Below are 19943 nucleotides of genomic sequence, written 5' to 3' on the forward strand. Positions count from 1 at the left end.
CAGAATTTTCTGTGCCCTCTGGCACACTGTAGTGAGTGCTCAGTAATCATTCTTTAATAGTTACTGGATGAATGAATGAAATTGTGACATTCATTGCGACATTATGATAATAATTGATTAATGATCATTGTTAAATTATTTGAAGTTCGTTGGGTGCTATTATTCTGACATTAACATTACTAACTATTTTTCTTTTCTAAAATACGTCATGCACACACACGTAGAAAATGTAAGAACCACTGATTTTGTAGAACGGTAAACATAGTTAAGATTGCTTGGTGATTGAGTGAAGGATAAAATTAAGGGAGGTAAAACTGTACACAGACTATCGTAATTCAGGATTTTAATGATAAAGGATTGAATTAGATAAATGGAAATAGATAACGGTGAATGTTAAAAAATTTAGGTAGTAATATCAGCAGAACTTGGGAAATGTCTGCTGGGAATAAGTTAAAGGGAATAGTCAAGGATGACTCCATATTTGTAGAGGCGAATGGTTAATGAAACTCCTACCAACAGAGAGGAGTGAGAAGGAGGGAGAGAGAGAGAGAGAGAACCAGAGAGGGTGATGTAAAGGTAGGGATAATCATGTTAGCTTTGGCAAGATTGACTTAGGCAATGCTGAAAACAATGAAGAAATAAAGGACAACAAACCACCAGATAGATGAGGCTGAAGGTGAAAAGCATGGTCTACAGATTTAAATTTTGGGGGTCAGTCCAACAATTTCAACTTGTCAACATGCTCTAAAAATATAATCATTCACCACCCTTCCAAAATTGTCCCTGTTCTTTTTTCTGTGTTGCCTCTAGAGTGATACATTCAGGTTTCATCATCTTATGAGCAAAAAAGACATGAAGTAACTTATTTTTAAATTATGATTTTACTGACATTATGAATGCACCAAGTTTGATATTAAAATAAGAAGTCTGATAGTGAGAAAAGGTTTTCAGATTCACCCCTTTTAGCATTTGGTTTTTGTCTTTTAAGATTAATCTTTGTATTCCTAGTTATTTTGTTTATACTACTTTTCAATTTATCAAATACACACAGATGAGGGGTTTTTTGCTTTGTTTTTCTTTGCTCATCTTCTTTCCCATCATCCTAATCCAACTTTATTGAAATTTTTGGTCTAAACAATGGAGTATTTTATTGTGATTACATGAAGGACTCAGAACCAATGGTGCACTGTTGGCTTAATTAGTTATCCTTGTTTGGCTCAAATTTAGTTTTTTCTTCAGTCCAATTTACTTAGCTTTTTCATTTGCTTAGTTTTTTAAAAAAAATCTATGCTTCATATTTGGGAATGTCCTATCATATGTATTAAATTGCTATCAACAGTATTTTCCAAAATCTCTAATGTCAGATGATCTCTCAAGCCCATGTTTTGTTTTGTTTTTTCTTTCTGGAAACTCAACCCTCAAGCCCTTTGTCCTATTTTTCCAATTTAACCAGTTGCTTCTAAGGCTGCTGAATGTCTCATCCTGGTTCTTTTGTTTGTTTGTTTAATTAAAAGATTTTATTTATTTATATTTAGAGAAAGGGAAGGAGGAAGAGAGGGAAAGAAATATCCACGTGTGGTTGCCTCTCACGTGCCCCCCACTGAGGACCTGACCCACAACCCTGGCATGTGCCCTGACTGGGAATCAAACCAGCAATCTTTTGAGTCACAAGGTGGTGCTCAGTCCTCTGAGCCACATTAGTCACCCAGGTTCTTTAAGTGTCAACATCACTGTGGAACTGAATTTTATCACTCTGCTAGATTGGATCCCTTGTTTAACAAGACCCACTATTCTCCTTTCTTGTTTTGTGACCTTATTTTACTGTAGCAATCCTCCAATAGCTTCCTGTGAACAAGTACTTAAAAGGACCATTTTATTTTATTTTATTTCATTTTTTTTAGCTCTTGCACATCTGAAAAGTCTAATGTGAGCCTCCCATTTGAGTGGGAATCTGGCTATCTATAAAGATAGCCATCTTAAAATTCCTCCCTGAGAATGTAAAAGGTGTACTTTCACTGATTCCTGGTATGTCCAGTGCTGTTCCTGAGAAGTTCAATGCCATCTAATTTTCTTGATTTTAATTATGACTTACTTCTCATCCTTTCTCTGGAAATTTTTCTTTCACTTATTCCTCACCAGTGGTCCATAATTTTGTAACATTTTACAGTTTCTGTTTGTTTTCATTTTCTAGGCTAGTACTCATTAACTTCTTTTCACTCTAGAACATCTTATAATTTAAACCAAATTCCCCTGCATTTTTGTTGTTTTTCTCTTTCTGCACTTCCTATTTACTAGAAGTTGGCTCTCCTGGATTTTTCTAACTTACCTTTTCTTTCCCATTTCCCTCATATATCTTTTATTCTACTTTCCAGATGATCATCTTGAATTTAGCTTTCTACACATATTGAATTCTTGCCTGTGAGCGTTATATGTTTACTTCCCACAGACTTTTTAAGTTTGATAATTAGTTTATTTTCACAGCATCATTTTTTTTTTTACTTGCAGAGTACCAGAATTTCCCATTTCAACATTAAGGTAGGTGTTGTGCTAAGTGAGTGCTACAGAGGGTGAGGTCATGAGCCATGATCTGTCTCAGCTCATTGGCCTGCCTCCTGTGCTACCTCCTAGATATTAGCCCCTAGAGGAGTTTTTGCTTCTATTCTCCTTTTATAAAGGTGAACTCCTGAAATGCAAAATTACACCACAGTAGAATATAGACCTTAGAATGAGGGAATTTGGGGCAAGATCTAAGATCACAAACAATAATGAGTTCATAATTTTGACTTCATTAAAAAAAAGCAAAATTTCTGTTCAAGGTAAAATAATATGGTCACATTCTAATATACCAAAATATTAGAAATGGTTATTTCTGAATGATGAGAGTGTATGATAGGAAAGAAAGAAAACTCAAGAGAAGATGGACTGACTGAAATAAAATTGAGGAATAAGGGATAAGGCCTACATGAGGTGGGAGAATTAATACGTGAATTAAGGTGGGAGAGAACTGTTGGTACAGAAATCAGTGGAAAGATCAAGGGTTAAATTTTATGAGCTAGTGTACAGCTAAATGCTAATGAAGGTTGCCTTGGAAAGGTGGACGGTGGCTGAAATGCAGTAGAACTGAAGATCATAGAGCGCCGAATGGGTTATCTACACAGTGCCTATAATCTTCTAAAAGATGGGCAGGAATTGTGGGGAGTGCAAGGCTGAGTCATGCATCAAGGTATTCCATGCTTAAACAAGGATTGTCCAAGGATAATATGGACCAGAAAGTTGGTAGACCACACCTCAAGGATGAGCTACTTTATTCAAAGAAAAATCCCATCACACCCATCTGTAACAAAAACTGGCGATTTATAAATGGAGCTCTTAGAATTAATTGAGGAGAGATGTTTTTACACAGGGTCATTATATTGCATTTAATACAACCATATTTTTCCTGTATTTAATATATCTATTTAGCAGACATTTTATGTAGTGTTGAAAATTTCCACTTTCTTACTAAGCTCATTGTTGTTTAATATTTAAACCCTTAATTTGTGTACAGACCTATTGTATTAGAGAATTCAGGGTAAAAGATGATGAAAAGGTGGGGAAAGCTTTATGGTATGTGAAGCAAACATTTTAAGTCTAGGAAATTTTGTAAATTTTCTGCTGATTTCCTCAAAAGTCTTTTAGTTGTTTACATAGCATCTGATTATCTTGTCTCCCCGCCACCCCCCCGGGCTGTTCCACTTCCTGGTTTGATAATGATTTCTGGGAAGCCAAGAAAACACTAGCAAGATTAAGGAGATTCTCTCAAAGGAAGTACTTAACAACTCATTTTATTTATGTTCCTATATAAACTTTTCCACGCTTACTCTTTATCTAAATCATCCTCGGCTGTGGTTATAACAATATACGTTTATTATCTTGCATTTCTGTAGTTCAGAAGTCCTAAATAGGTCACCTGAGGCTAAAATCAAGGCATGCATTTCCAGGAGTCTCTAGGGGAGAATAAACTGTTTGTCTTTTCCAGCTCCCAGAGGCTTCTGGCAAGGTGGATCCCTTCCACTTTCAAAGCCAGCGGTGGCTGCTTAAGGCTTCCTCACAATATCCTGCCCTGACATAGACTCCTCTGCCTTCCTCTTTTACACTGAAGGACCCTTATGATTGCACTGGGTAATCGAGGATAATTTCTTCATTTTAGGGTCAAATGAACCGCAGCCTTCGATAAATCTGCAGCTTTTATTCTTCTTAGTTATGTAATATATGACAAATTTGGGGCATTAGGACTTGGGCAGCTTTAAGGGGGCATGATTCTGTCTACCACAACTACCAAGTGAAGAAATATTCCAGGTAACTTTTTTTTTTTTTTAATCTCACAGGGCACACTTTTCCTGAGCTGCAAAGCTTCTTCACTTCAGCCCCTGGTATCCACTGACCCAACTGAAAAACAAAGGCCTCCATTAAGTCACTGCAGGACATGTAGATGTCAACTTCATTTGGGACTCTCATATGAGAAGAGGAAGAATGTGGCCTTCTCATAGCGTAACTGGAGGAAATGAAACCTAGAAGGATTCCTAGTTCTTCATATCAAGCTAGTACAGTATTAGGACCTCATAATACTTCCACTTTATCTGACTTATTTTCTCAACACAGTATTATTGTCAACACTATTTATTATTGATTGGAGTAATAAAGGGTAGAAAAGTAATTTGCATTTATTTATAGTTTGGAATAGAAAAATAAAAATATCTATCTTACATTGAATGCTAATCTTGAGAGTTAAGAATGCAGCAGACATTACTGTTTCCATTTTATCTGTCTTTTAAATCACCACCCAAGGGTATATTTATTGATTTTTGAGAAAGGGAGAGGGAGATCGGGGGCGGGGGAAGAAACATTAAGCTGAGGAAGCAACATCGATCAATTGCCTCAGGTATGGGCCCTGACTGGGGAATGGAACCCACAACATTTTTATGTTCGGGATGATGCCCCAACCAACTGAGCCACCCAGCCAGGGTATTCCCATTTTATCATTTAAAGATAAGGAACATGGGGGCTCCTATTAACCAGAGTTCTGGAAAGTGGCTGAGCCCAGGTTTGCCCAATTCCGAAGCCCATATCCTGGCTGCAAGTCTCTAGCCAGTATATCACCAAGCTATCAACCTCAGGAACGTGAAAGGTCATGTGCTTAACTTATAAGATCTGAATTATGTGACTGAGTCCAGAAATTCATAATTATTTTTATAATTCCCAAGCATACCTCTACCTATTTCAAGTGATGGTCTAAATTTCTAAGCATAAAATGGATAGAACTCATGTTCTAAATTAAATTTCTTTTTTAATTCACTTTGTTAAGAATATTTGTGATCTAGACCACCTTTCAAGTGACTAAAGATACTTAAATATGAGAAAAGGGAGAGCTGTAGCAACCTATTTGGTGTTAAGCTTTCCAAAGCTGGAGTTTTAATAAAATTCGACTGTGTCTAACATTCAAAGTCTCTTTCCCCACCCCCCATTCTCTCTCTCTCACTCTCTCTCCAGGTCTCTTCCCTCTTGAACGCCATTTCAGATAATCCAGTATTTAGAACTTTGAATAGTGATGGATTGAATCTGATTAAAATATACCATGACAAAGTTACAGAAAATTTACATTGTAAATGATAGTTTTCAGAGTGTGGATGAAAGAAACATTCTTGTCCTCTGCATCATCTCCAACTACTTTTGGCTTCAGGAAAAAAGAATGTTAACCCATTGGCCTTTTTCACTTGCTTCTTTCTGAGTACTGTGTAAGTAGCACTCATTCAGGAGCATGCTAAATATACCCCACCCTGTGCTTTGTCAGTGTTGTCATTGTGAACAGATGTTGAGTAACAGCCAAGGAAAGTCGTGCTATGATGCCTTCCACATCACCTGTTAGTAACAGCCAGGTGCATGGAAGGGCAAGCGAATGCTCTCTGGACAGAGTTCACGTGCACAAAGATGCAGAGGTGCAATGAAGTCCAGGGTGAGGCACAAGACCAGCCCAGATCCTACGCTTCTTCCATACAGATTCAGTGATGTGTCATCTAGGAAAGAAAGTGATTGGGAAGTAAACTGGACATACCTGTTCTTGTGTTATTTCATCAAATAATGACCTAGTCTATGAAGTTCTTTCCACGAGTTCAGTTTATAGGCAGTTTGGCCATTTATTTTTTTGAGTGAATTTGCACAGAATGCTGATGTAAACTCTACTTAATTTAAGGCATTTAAATGAATTATTATCGTGAGAGCAGTCTGGTCCCTTTTGAATGTTTAACAAGGGTCCTCAAAAGTAGCGCTTTTTGTCTAGATTATAAAACTGAGTGACTTACCAAACTATGGACTATTTATCTTAAACTCCTCCCCTCTAATTCATTGCTAGACTGTGGCTAAGTTCTGCTAACATATAAGTCTTCAATTGTACAGTGGAATTGGAAATAGAGTTGGGGGAGAATTGTAACTTTTATTGATTTTAGAGAGAGAGGAAGGAGGAGAGAGAGAGAGAGAAAGAGGGACATTGATTGTTGTTCCCCTTGGTTGATTCCTGTATGTGCTCTGACTGGAGATCAAACCCACAACCTTGACATATCCGGACAATGCTCTGGCCAACTACCCAGCTGGGTCCCTATTATTTAAACCTCAGCTTTGCTGGAACTACAGGAAAAAAGCATCTCTGAGTTGCCTAAGTCGGTGATATGAAGTTGTTAAGATATAATTATTAAATGTTATAATACATGCAAAGATATCTATATCTATGTCTATGAAATGAGGAAAGTGAGGGAACATCCGGAGTTCAATTTAAAAAGTAATAGTTTCTTGATTACTAAAGTAATCATTCAAATATTGTGAAGTATGTAGTAGGCATGTATCACTCTAGAATTTAATTTTGGGCTGTGTATCTACTTTCTTGTCTGTTTTTAATCTTTCTAACTATTAATAAATGCCAGGATAAACAATAAATTGCCTTTCACCGAAGTCCTGAAATGCTTTCTTGTGAATAAATTATGTGAGCTTTAGCACAAAAACTTTATAACCATTATGCATATTTCACTTTTACAATGATTTGCTTTGATTTTTCATTTTTTATTCACTCCATTACTTACTGTTGTGGTCATTAAATAAGTTACTTTCATATAAGAGGTGTGTATTAAAATCTAGATACAATGATTGCTTTTGATATGCCAAACACTTCGCCATCTCTAAGGAATAGGATGGTCCTGTGCCTTCCTAATCGCTACTACAGTTCTAACAAGAAAAGCCCCCTTTCTTCGCACAGTGTATTCTGTAATTAAGATTGAAATTTGCAGGCTGGAAATTCAGGTAGGGGTGGGTTTTGCAGTCGTGGTTCCAAATTCTGCAGGGTAGCAGACTGGAAAGTCAGGCAGAGTTTTTATGTTACCATCTGGAGAATTTCTTCTTTGCAGTCTTTGCTATTCAATGCTTTTAGCTGGATGGGGCTCACCACATTATGGCGAAGTATGTGTCCTACTCAGAGTCTAATGATTTCTATGTCAATCACATCTAAAAATTTCTTCCCAGTGACATTTAGACTCGTGCTTGACCAAACAATTGGGCACCATGGCTTAGCCAAGTTAACATAACATTAACCACTGTAGTTAATCTTTTAAATTTTAAAGGCTCTAACAGGTGTATAATACTATCTCACTATTTTTCATTTGCATTTTGCTGATGACTAATGGTGTTGAAAATATTTTCATGTACTTATTGGACATTCCTGTGTCATCCTGTGTACGTACTTGCTTGTCCTTTTTAAAAAATTTACTTGTCTTTTCACTACTGAGTTGGAGGAGTTATTTATATATTATATGTTGAAGTTCTTTGTTAGATATGTGTATTGTGACTATTTTGTATGAGTTTGTGACCTGTCTATTTATTTTCCTAGTCTAGTCTTTTGGTGAGACAACTTTCTGATTTTGTAAGTCCACAGTATTAATATTTTTTCTTTTATGGCTAGTACTTTCTGGATAAAATCTATAATTCTTTTGCACTCCTGTGTTCTTTGCAGCATTATTTGCAGTAGCCAAGTTTTACAATCAGCCCAAGTGCCCACCAGTACATGAGTGGATAAAAAAGCTATGGTATATTTATATAATGAAATACTACTAGGCTGTGAAAAAGAAAGAAATGTCACCTTTTGCAACAACATGGATGGACCTGGAGAGTATTATGCTAAATGAAATAAGCCAGTCAAAGACAGACAAATACCATATGATTTTACTTTTATGTGGAATCTAATGAACAGAATAAACTAACCAATAAAATAGAAACAGAGTCACAGATACAGAAAACAGACTGGCAACATCAGAGGGGAGGAGGTTCAGGGGCTGGGTGAAAAAGATGAAGGGACTGATTAAGCAAGGCAAAACCCAGACAAACTTATAGACATAGACAACAGTATGGTGATTAACAGAGAAGAGGGGGTGGGGTAGGTAGAAGAGGGTAAAGGAGTGTACTTGACTTCGGTTAGTGAAAACACAATACAGCACACAGATGATGTATTATAGGACACATCTTATATAATTTTATTAACCAATGTCACCCCAATAAATTCAATACAAATTGAAAAAAATTTACAATTCTTTCCTACTTATGGACATGTCCTATTTTTTCTCAAAAGCTTTTTCCTCAAAGCCTTTTACTTTCATCTTTTACCTGTATATCTATGAACTATCTTGAATTAACTGTGTGTATTTTGAGGTATAATTGTGGTTCTTTCTTTTCATGGGGAATGTTCAGGTCCTGCCAGACCACTTAGGAGGAGATGGTTTGGTTTACCCAACTAGACTTCATCAACACCATTGTCAATAGTATGTTGGTTTACCCAACTAGACTTCATCAACACCATTGTCAATAGTATATTGGTTTACCCAACTAGACTTCATCAACACCATTGTCAATAGTATATTGGTTTACCCAACTAGACTTCATCAACACCATTTTCAATAGTATATTGTATGGCTGAGCTAGGGTCTCCACCCTAAGTTCAGATTCCTTGGAGAGATCATTTTATTTTCTTAGCTTTGGTTAGGTAGGTCCAATCTGCTGTGGCAGTTTGGGTGAGGGTTAAGGAAATCACATAGTACAAAAATTGCCTGTAAACCTATCCCCTCTACCTAGTATGACAGTACATCATTTCCTCTTTTTTTTAAACTTTTTATTTTGAAATAACTGTTAATTCACAGGAAGTTGCAAAGGCATGTACAGAGAGGTACCATGCAACCTTCATACCTCCTCCTCCAATGTTGGCATATTTCGTAATTTTAGTACAATGTCAAGACTAGGGAGTCGACCTTGGTAAAATACACAGAGCTTATTCAGATTTCTCCATGCATACATGCATCTGTGTGTGTGTAGAGTTGTATGCAATCATGTCACATATGCAGCTTTGTGGAACTACCACCTCAGCCAAGACACAGAAATGGTCAACCAGCACAAGGCTTCCTTATACAACTCTCTGTATAGTTATAGCTGGTCTCCTACCCCTAATCTGTTACCCTACAGTTTCGTTATTTCAAGAATGTTATATAAATAGAATCTTGCAGTAGATAACTTTATAAGGTTGGCATTTTTTTCACTCAACATAATTCCTTTGAGTTCCATCCCACTTGTTGCACGTATCAGTAGTTGGTATCAGTGGTTGGTTTGTTCGTTCTGCTGCATAGTGCTCCGTGGTGTAGACACAGCACCGTGTGCACAGTTCTGCTTAACCATTAACTTTTTGAAAGGCATTTGGATCATTCCAGTTTTTTAATCTAGTATGAATAAAGTCTCTATGAACATTCACGTGTAGATTTTTGCATGGATACAGTTTTTATTCTTCTGGGATAAATGCCCAAGGGTGCAATTGCTGGGTTGTATGAGGTGGTAGGTAAAATAATAGCCTTCCAAAGGTGGCAATGCCCTAATTCATGGAACCTGTGAGCATGTTGCCTTACATGGCCAAGGGGACTTTGTACATGTGAAAAAATTAAGGATCCTGAGGAAGGGATATTTTCCTGAATTATCTTTGTGGGCCCAAGGTAATCAAAAGGGCCGTTTTGAGAGAGAGGCAAGAGGGTCAGAGTCAGAGATGTTATCGTCCTGGCTTTGATGACAGACAAAAGGGCTATAAAACAAGGGGTGCAGGTGGCCCCCAGAAGCTGCAGCTTGAGGGACAGATTCTCTTCGAGCCCCGAAAAAACATAGCCCTATGGACACCTTGTGTTGAACTCGTGAGACCTATTTCTTATTCCTGCATGTAGACCCAGAAATGTAGACAATACATTTCTGTTGTCTTAAGCCAGTAAGTTTGTGGTAATTTATTACGGCGTCAATAAAAAACTGATATATAGAGTAAGTAATTTTTTGGTTTGTTTTAGAAGAAACTGCCATACAATTTTTGAGAGTGGATAGCTCTGTTTTTATTGTAAGGTTTTATTCTTTATTCAAGAATCAACACATATTCTACTTCTTTTGTGAAACCTATTCGTATTCATTCATTGAATGTTTTTAATGCCTTTTAAGTATTAGACACTGCTTGGGCAACAGCAAATAATCCAAGCAAGATCCTTGCTTTTGTAAAAATTACATTCCAGCCATAAAGAAAATAAAACTGTTTTAGTGCTTGCTTTAGCTTAGCGTGTTAGAGGATACCTTCCTAAAAGGAGAAATCTGAACTGAGATTTAAATATGGAGATGGATACTGCCATGGGAAAATCTTCAGAAGGAACATTCTAGAAAGGGGCAACAGCTTGAAACCACTGCTAATGAGCAAACCAGAGGAATCGTGACTGGAACACAGTGAACAAGGATGGGGAATCATAGTGGGTGAAATCAGATAGATAGGCAGGTGACAGATCACTGAGACCCTCCTAGGTCTCATAGGATAGGGCAAGGAGTTCAGATTTATCCACTGTGTAACAGGAAGCCACCAGAAGATTTCAAACAAGGGAGGGGCATGATGTGATTATGTTTGAAAATGACCACTCTCACAAGTGGAATGGTTTGGAGTGAGGCAATAATAGCAAAGGGAAAAACAACTAAGAGATTATTGCATTGACTAGGTTGGTAGAGTGGAGTTGGAGAAAAAGTGACAGATTTAATATTTGTTTGTGGCATTTAGTCAACAAGATTGTTACTGGATTGCCTATGGGCTTGAAGAACACAGGGTTTTTTGCCTGAGAACTAAGGGGCGGTGGTGGTATCTTTTGGATTATTATAAGTTTGGGTATATGGTGCTGAGAGGATAGAGATGTAACATAAGCCATTATTTATGTATTTGAGTGAAAGTTGTCAATGGACAATTAGAGGTTGCTTCTAGAGACATAAATTTGGGAATGATTAATCAATTAGTGTTTTAATGTATGAGCTGGGATGAGATTCACCTGGAAGAGTATACTTAAAGAGAGGTGGAACAAAATACTTGAATTTATAGATACAGTAGAGAATTAAGAGTTTAAAAAATATCTGCAAAAGCATTCTGAAAGTAGAGCAAGACCAGAGGAGGATCAAATCATGAAGCTGAGAAATGTTTTTTTTTTAAGTAAAGAAGCTACAGACATTTGAATTGAATGCTACTGAGAAGTCAAACAGATTGGGAAGACGGCTGAAATTAATTAAATTTTGCCAGTTAAGTACAGTGGAGGGAGAGTAGACCCAGAATGAGGGTGTCATCATGATGATGGGCAATGGAATCTGAGCTAGATTCCTAAGTGGAGGCAAACGGGAAGAAAAAATACTGAAGCTATGAGATTGGTGGGTCATTAGGCACAGTGAAACTGAACACTTGGGAATTAGAGTGTAAGTACTTAAATAGATAAGCTGTAGGTGTTGGTAAAAAAATGGATGCTTGAAATCAAGATTTAGGAAATGGCACAGTAATTAATGATGAGATCAAGGAATGTATGTATGATCAATGGGAATATGGTGGAGAAAGGCATCACAGGAATGGAGAAGGAGAAGGCTGAGGAAGAGAGAGGCCAAAAATAACATTAAACGCATGGCCCATTTGGATGCTGAAATACCAAGATGTCAGGAGTAGGGGTGTACATGACAGAAGACAAAGACCCAGGTGTCAGTGATTTACCCAACTAAGTATAATCTCCTCTTTAAACGTCCTTTTTAATTTTGTGCCTCCTTAGTCATTCTTTTCTTATTCTTTGTGTACTTAGTTTTTTCCCTTCTTCAAGATTAGGCAATGACCACAAGTTCGTTGCTACCTTCTATGGCACAGAGCACATGTTTCTCGATATGGTGTGGCAGTGAATGAGAGATTATAAATAGTGATCCTAGGAAGCCTCTGTGTGACTGAGGGCAGAACCATTTCATTAAGGGCCGGTCTAGATGGGGGAATAGATGGGAGAGTACAGATAATGGTTTACAGTATGTCTAACACTTCAGAGAAATCATAGGCCATAAGACAAAGGTATGTAGAAACAGTCAGAATTTATTGTAGAAGAGATTTTTCGATTCTTTCATATAAAAATAAACAGGCATATTTCAACACTTGTATTTTACATAATTTAAATATAGTCTAAGGCACAAAAAAATTCACATACACATTCTGAATTCGTAGGTTCAGATAGCAGGTTGATGTTAATAACAAATCAGTTTTTAAATCAGAAAAGTTAACAGGTTGGTTTTTTTTTTTTGTGCAAGCCCTTCTAATATTGACTATTTCTTTTTTAACTATTAACATTTTAAATATAAAATCTTAAAAAAATCCCCTGAGTTATTTCTTTTTCATGAAATTTCATCTCCCTCTGCCTAAGAGACATGCTTTTAATTATTTACAAAAATACTAATGCTATTCATAATCAGTGCTCGATTAAAAAATATCAAAATATACAGTGCTTGGCAAAAACTGTCTCTCAAAGAAGTTATGCCTGAATGAATTAATGTAGTATCCACAGGTCCTAAAAATGTATAAAAGATTAGTCTTATGTCTTATCCAGGCTAATGAGACAGGATGTTCTCTGGGGGCTGGTGTGTACGTGTATCTTAAATACATAAATTCCAACCTAATAGCTCAATGTCCCTGAAAATTCATTCACATCTTCATCCAATAATTTCTTCTGTAGTTTCCAAAATTCAAAGAGGTAATCCCAGAGAAGGCCTAGTGATCCTGACATAATGCCAAAAAAAATCAATACAGGCTTCAACCCAGTTTATAATAATAATGTCCTAACAAATATAAATAATAATCTTCAATAAATTAAATAATATACAGTACCAGAAAATGTCAGCTGACAATGAGATGTGGAAAAGAAGAAGTATGATCTTCCTGGGCCTTACTCAGGAATTGCTGGTTTTTGTTTTCAGAGGTGGAAGGACATTCATTAGAGGAGGACCATAATTCTCTTCCCTTACAGTTTTTTTTCCCCTAAGTCTCTTGATAGGCATCTTCAGTGACACAGTAAAATTAAATATAAATAAAATGTTTTGCCTTTTGCTTAAAACATGAGCATTTATTTCTGTCAAAGCCCTTTTTGAGAGCTTTTGTTTTCTTTCATTCCTCACAAGAGAAGCTAAATAGTAGTCCTGAGCTGAGATTTTCCTGAAACTTTGCAGAAGAAGTTCAGGTAAGAAAATACAGAGACCAAAGAAGAGAAAACTCAGATGCAGAAACCAGGAACACAAAATAGAAGAAGTAAACTAATCAGAAAGGTTTCTCTCAGCAAAATGGCTAGAAGAAAATCAGGGGAAGACTGTGCGGGTAGTTGCTTCCCTTGGGTGGTGGAAGATACACTGTAAGTATTGAAAGTGTAGAAAGAAACTTGCAGCATTGGTTGTCTAGTAACAGCATCTAAATGTTCAAATGTCTTTTCTCAGGTTCTCACGAAAACAATCTAAACTGAAATTCAAGTAAAAAAGATGTCAAACGACCACCGGTTTTCCCTTTAACATAGAGATAAGACATCTTTAAATCAGTAACATGAAACTCTTCACCAGTATAACTCCTTTCTCCTTAACAGAAACTGTTAAGTCACATAAGGAGTTCAATATAAATATTAAATAAAAGAAATCATCCACATAAATAAATAAATATGATCAATAGGCTTCTACAGTTCGGTTGAACGTCCTTTTAGTAGTACGGTAGGGTTGATATCCTCCAGTCTGGAGTGGGAGGGGCTCGAGTTCATGGTGACAGTCTTGGTGGGCTGCGGGTCCCGCACGCTGAACGAAGTGGAGGGGCAGCCTTTCACGTTATTGCATATGAGAGACTGAATGGAGGCAGTGTTGATGATTTTAAAGCCTACTTCTCCACCAAAGGTGCTAGGCTTCCAGTAGTGAGGAGAGCATATAGGATTGCCCATCAGCCCTTTCAAGGAAAAAGGGGCTCCGAGTTCTACCATGGTCTCACCGAAGATGGCATCCTGCCGGGGCTCTTCTACCAGAAGGGCGGGGTACAGCTCCATGGCGTCGATGTCACCATAGAGCGCTTCCAGCTCCGCAGCCATTTCCTTCTCTCCTGTGCAGGTGACAAAGACACAGATATGATGGATGTAAAACTGTACAAAATGCAAAAACAGTTTTACCCCTGTGCTCAGCCTGCTTCCAACTGCCCCGTTGTTTCCATTTGGCCCTTTGGATCTTTTGGGAAGTCCAGAGACTGGTTCTCACCTGTAAGTTCTTCAAAAGATTCGTAGGGCTTCATCCGAAAGCGCTTGCGGTACTCATTGAGGGACTGGTACCTCATCTGTCTGCTGTGGTCGATGGAGGCCTTTGCTACGTATCGGACCGCTGCTGGAAGGTTCCGACCGCCAGCAACCTGTGGAAAATGAATCGTATTTATAAGACAAAAATTTTAGGCATATTTACAATTTCGATTTTAATAGCATTTCTTGGGCACAAAGGAGGTAAGACTAATGCTCTCAGCTGGGACCTAAACTCTTTAAGTTGGAAGTATTTATTTCTGTAATCTAGAAGACTATAGAAAGCTGTTGAAAATATCTATATTTAAGGTACGATTACATATTGCCATGTGATAACTGTAGACTAAAAGCTTTACCATTTGAAAAAACATTAAGCTTCTCATTTCAAGAATTTTAGTAGCAAAGCAATCACTTTTTTAGTCAGTTTAAGAAAAGTCATTTTGATGGCAGAAATGGTAGTTCTGAGCAGTCTCCTGTCCTATTTTGTTTTTCAATAACACTGCTTACCCGGCCAGCAATTTGCTTGCTGAACGATTCAACAAACTGGGTGAGCCCATGTTCCATCAGTACAGAGTTGTTGTAGAGAAATTGTTGGTAGTTGTACTCCTGGTCATCAATTTGAAAGCTGTCAGGCAGGAGTGGGTGCCAGTGGTACAGGGTGTTGAACTCAGCAGCGATGCGGTTTTGGTACTGGAACTGTTGGTTGAAAAGCAGCTCCGGGTCAAACTTCAGTTTGAAGTGGTAGCCACTCAAGTGCTGTACATAGTCTTCGATCACAATCTTGATAGTTTCTCCTGTCGGCACAAAAGGAAAAACGAGAACATTAATTCTTTCTGATCACTATCTTTCAAGCAGCCAAAATGCCGTTTTGTTGACTGGCCATTCCTTCACTTCTCCTTTTCCTTACCATGAAACTGAAAGGTAATTAGTTATACATTACAATCATGCTCACGGACTGAGTTAATATGGAGCATGTGAGTTTACATTCACTGCACTCCCCCAGAACGACTGAAGACATAACAAGGCTAATGAACTAGTTTCGTCTGGGGGACATGGTTTTATTTCAATTATTTACTCGCCTTCCTTACCTATCAGTATTAGCCTGCTTGTCTGGAACAGCCGCTCATCATCCCATTCTGGATGCTCCTGTCTCAGCACATCACACACTCTGTTGTGTTCTCGCAGCCAAATCGTGGCATACATCATCAGACCAGGCACCAGGCCAAACACCTCCTGCCCCACAGCAAACCGCAGGTGTTCAGGGATGTGAGGTGGGTAGAACATCTCGGCCTGAGTGTCTTTGACCGTGGGAGGGTATACTTCCCCATCGATGACCTACACAAAAGACAGTAATCAGTAAACATCAATTTAATAGTTAAGAAGTAAATTTTAGTCAGAGGTTTAAAAATACACGTAAAGTGGTGAGTCAGAATTGAATCTTAATATTCAAGTGGGACAAACCTGATATTTCATTTTTCCATCCTTGAAAAGGCGCAGTTTATGCTGTCTCTCCAAAGTTTCACCATAAATGTGATTTAAGTCCACCTAGAAGAAGACAGAAAAATTTCAGTTCGCTGCTGCCGAAGTTGTTAGTATATAAATGTCTATGACATAATTTATCATTAAATAATTTGATGATTTATCTTGCTTCAATTACATTTTTTAATAAAAGCACTTTTTTCATAACCACAAAATACTAAATTAATATGTTTGACCACTAAAGCTGCAAACACATAGGTCTTTTGTATTTAAAGGCATTAGTATATGCTATGTAGCTGATAAATATATCATACATTTTGCTACTTGGTTATCTCCTTTAAAAAGGCATCAGAAAATTTATTATTTGTATAAAATTCCTATGAATAAACTGAAATTATATCACCGAAATACAAAAGATAATAGTGCTCTGAAAATCTCACTTGTAATATTTAAAGCAGCATAATAAGGGTACAAATGTTTCAAACACACAACTTTTTGCATCGCTAATATTCTGAACTGGAAACACAAGAACCGAATTACAAATGACATCTGTGTGTGTGTGTATTTTTAATGAACCAGTGAATTCAAATGAAAACTCCATTAAAGTTTTTATAGACTGGACACATTTTAAAAAGAGGGCGAATTATGTGGTGTGGCAAATAAATATATGGTCTTGCATGTTAGCACCTCCTTGTGATTCGCTGTAATTTGGACTTAGTTCTGTCTTACCCCATGACCCAGTGCTTTCGTGAAGGCCGGCCCACGCTTATGATCTGTCTTGAAAAACTGATGAGTGAAGTGCTGGGCAAAGAATGCAAACATCAAATTTGTGCCCTGGGGATCTGGAATAAACTTTCTTCTTAATATAAACTTATCCACAATCACATCTGAGTCAGGAAGCTCTTTTTTCCCTGAAAAATAAGGAAGATAAGATTCCAATGATATAGACAAGGAAGGTGATAATACTGTTAATTTCAGGGCATTTCTCACATACAGGAGAGATACAGTCGTGACCAGGATCTTAATATAAATAACAGGTCTAAGATATGGGGGAAAAACTTCTTATGGAATGATTTTATCTATTGTTTAACTAGTATGATTTCAGTATTCATGAAATGATTGGCCAACAGTACGACATTAAACCAAAATGCCCATTCACTTTCAAGCAATAATTTACACATTCTCACACTTTGGAAAAATCTGGAGATTTTTTTAGCTATCTATAAGAAAGGGATAAAAAACGATGCTTTTGTAAGCAAAGAATAATCATGTAGGGCCAAACTTTCTAAGTAGTAATCCAGCCCCCATTGCAATATATCTCTGACCCCTCTCACTCACCTTTCACTCCCATGGGAGTTGGGCAGTCGTCAGCCACAGGAGGAAGAGCTCTGGTGTAATAGGAGAGATTAGAAAAGGCTTCCCAGCTTTTGTAGCCGTAGTCTGCATTGTAAGTGGGCGGGCTGTCAATCAAATGTGATCTGGCTGAAAATTTTAAGAAAAAAAGTTGCTCGATTAGTCCCCATATGAAAGGCAAATCAATGTTCATTTTTAGTGTAAAATGTCCCTTCCCACCCCTCACTTAATTGCACAAAGTGGCACCAGAGACTGAGTTCAATTCCAACAAAGACCCACTAACTTTAAAACAATTAGACTTTAAAGCTAACTGCCACTTGTACTTACTAAAAAAGAATGATTTGTTAAAGTATATCTATACTGAAGTTTAGTTACTTTACACAAGACCAGATGGTCTAGTCATCTTGATTTTTCAAATAACCATCCAAGGAACCCAGAAAAGGTACAGACAGTATGTAGATTTCCAAGTGTGAGACAGTTAAGTTTTATTAACTTAAATGGGACCAAAATGTCAAGATTTTTGGCCATGAAGCTAGAAGGCACACCAAAAAGGTGTATTTAAAGTGTTTAAAGTCCTTTTGACAAGGTTGGAAATAAGTTTCTTGGATTTGGTTTAGCAATGCAGAGTATTACAAAAACCATTTTTTCTTCAAGGAAGCTTAAAACCTTAGAAAGAGAATGTACTTACATGTTAACACATATTTCATGATTGCATTTCTCAGGAAGGGAATATTATTGACGATGTTCCAGACCCCCTTGAAGTGAGTAAGTATGTAGTGCACCGTGTTTGGTGTGGGTTTTAGGAATAATTTTATTCTTGTCAGAAATTCAGCTGCAGTAAGAGAAAGAAAAGGAGGGTGAAATTAATGGGACACATCATAAGACGCAAATCTGTAAAATGAGAACTCTAGGTACCCCCTTCCAAACGAGGGCACCCAAGGGCAAACTTACGCGTTGAACAGTTTTCCCCGTAGAATCCTGTTCGGGTGCAGTCGCACTTATACTGGTCGAATCCAACGCTCATACACACTCCTTGGTTTTGGCATGGGTTGGAACAGCAAGGATTTGCTACAATAAAAGTAAGGACAAGTAAATAAATTGTTCTTCGGTGTCTTAATCTTGACTTACATGTTTAATTGTTTTCCTTACTACGGGTCATCTTTACAATACTAAATTCTAGAAATATACAGGGGAGTCGATGGAAAACAAGTTTTAAAAGCGTGCCTCACACGATGGCTATAAAGTAGCAATACTGACTTCCTATTCTAAATACGGATAACAGGCTATTCAACCAGGAAATCATGTGGCTAAGTTTTTTCTTAGTAAGTTTTCCGATATTCAAATCAACACTATGAAGAAGCTCACATAAGTAGCAATCTCAGAATTAAAATGGATAGATCTAGTACCTCAATCAAAGTTTAGGGAAAATTGCAAAATATAAAGAGCTTATTTAAAAAATATTTTGCTTATCTAAAAAAAAATAACCTGGGCTTTCCTGAGGCAGGAACACACTAATTAGGGTATTTAAATAAAACAATTACTCCCACTCAGTAACAATGGGTACCACACACAATCATTTCACATAGATTGACCATGTCCAGTCTTATCAAAAAGCCCTGCAAATTAGTATCACTATTTCTATTTAGCGGCTAAGAAAAGAGACCCAGACTGGTGAAGCAACTGGCCCGTGATGATCAGAGTTGGTGGTAAAGCAGGGATTTCCACCCACTTCTTTTGGACTCAAGCGGTCCAAGTTCTGTACAAAGTCTACAGCCTTCCCATTCCGAAAGTATTCTGAATGAGGAGGTCCCCAGGAGATGAGAGCAGAAACTTAGCCGGGAGCGCGCGGTGCTCAGCACCAGGTACCCACCTGCAGCGCAGAGCGCCAGGGCAGCGCACAGCAGCAGGGCGCGGACGAGCATCTCGGTTGCGGGCGGACGGAGGCGTAGCCGCGAGTGGACTCCGGGCAGTGGATGGAGCTAGACGAGGCGCTGGACAGAATTCTTTGGCGTACTTCTGAAGCTCGCTGAAGTCCTTTGACAGCTGGAAACTAGCGGAGAGAACCTTCCTTTTAAGCTGTGAAAAGCAGCTCACGTAACTCTGATTGGTTCTTTCCACCTTCTCTTATTGGTCCACAACTCCCCTCCAACCCCTCCCCTCAATTGCGCAAGCGTCAGTCGGGGCTGTATTTTTTTTTTTTTTTTTGGCACACAAAGGACAAAATTGGAAACTCGGGAAACTACTTTCCGCTTCTCCAAGGTGGGTGCAAAGCGCATGGCCACCCCACCGCCCCCGCAAGCCCTGATCCAATCGCCTCCCCTTTTCCCCATCCCTTCCACTCCCCGGTTCTTCTGCTCAGGGACCTCGGGTTTGCGCCAGATTACTTTTCTTTCTCCCCATTTTAGGTGGCGGGACACTGGTTTGTGGACGGGAAGGAGTGCCCAGGGGTTT

The 19943-nt window shown here is 38.0% G+C and overlaps 1 protein-coding gene across 1 annotated transcript; it reads right to left on the reverse strand.

Moving 5' to 3' along the window:
* Positions 1–12488: 12488 nt before the first annotated feature.
* PTGS2 (prostaglandin-endoperoxide synthase 2) lies at positions 12489–19529 on the reverse strand. The gene is made up of 10 exons (XM_037159533.2): positions 19363–19529; positions 18444–18560; positions 18181–18324; positions 17478–17621; positions 16869–17050; positions 16122–16205; positions 15749–15995; positions 15168–15454; positions 14629–14776; positions 12489–14476 (listed from the first exon to the last, which is right to left on the reverse strand). Exons 1-10 carry the CDS (start codon positions 19412–19414, stop codon positions 14067–14069), a joined length of 1815 nt encoding a protein of 604 aa, XP_037015428.1. The 5' UTR covers positions 19415–19529; the 3' UTR covers positions 12489–14066.
* Positions 19530–19943: the final 414 nt, after the last annotated feature.

This window comes from Artibeus jamaicensis, unplaced genomic scaffold (assembly GCF_021234435.1).
Source record: "Artibeus jamaicensis isolate MK-2021 breed Jamaican fruit bat unplaced genomic scaffold, CSHL_Jam_final contig_2170, whole genome shotgun sequence".
In the NCBI taxonomy this organism is placed as follows: Eukaryota; Metazoa; Chordata; class Mammalia; order Chiroptera; family Phyllostomidae; genus Artibeus; species Artibeus jamaicensis.

Coding starts and splice junctions, on each gene's coding strand:
- PTGS2 (XM_037159533.2), bottom strand. CDS start 19,414: ATGCTCGTCCGCGCCCTGCTGCTGTGCGCTGCCCTGGCGCTCTGCGCT. Junction 18,325..18,443: donor CGGGGAAAACTGTTCAACGC/GTAAGTTTGCCC, acceptor CTCTTACTGCAG/CTGAATTTCTGACAAGAATA. Junction 14,777..15,167: donor GCAAGCAAATTGCTGGCCGG/GTAAGCAGTGTT, acceptor CATTTTCCACAG/GTTGCTGGCGGTCGGAACCT.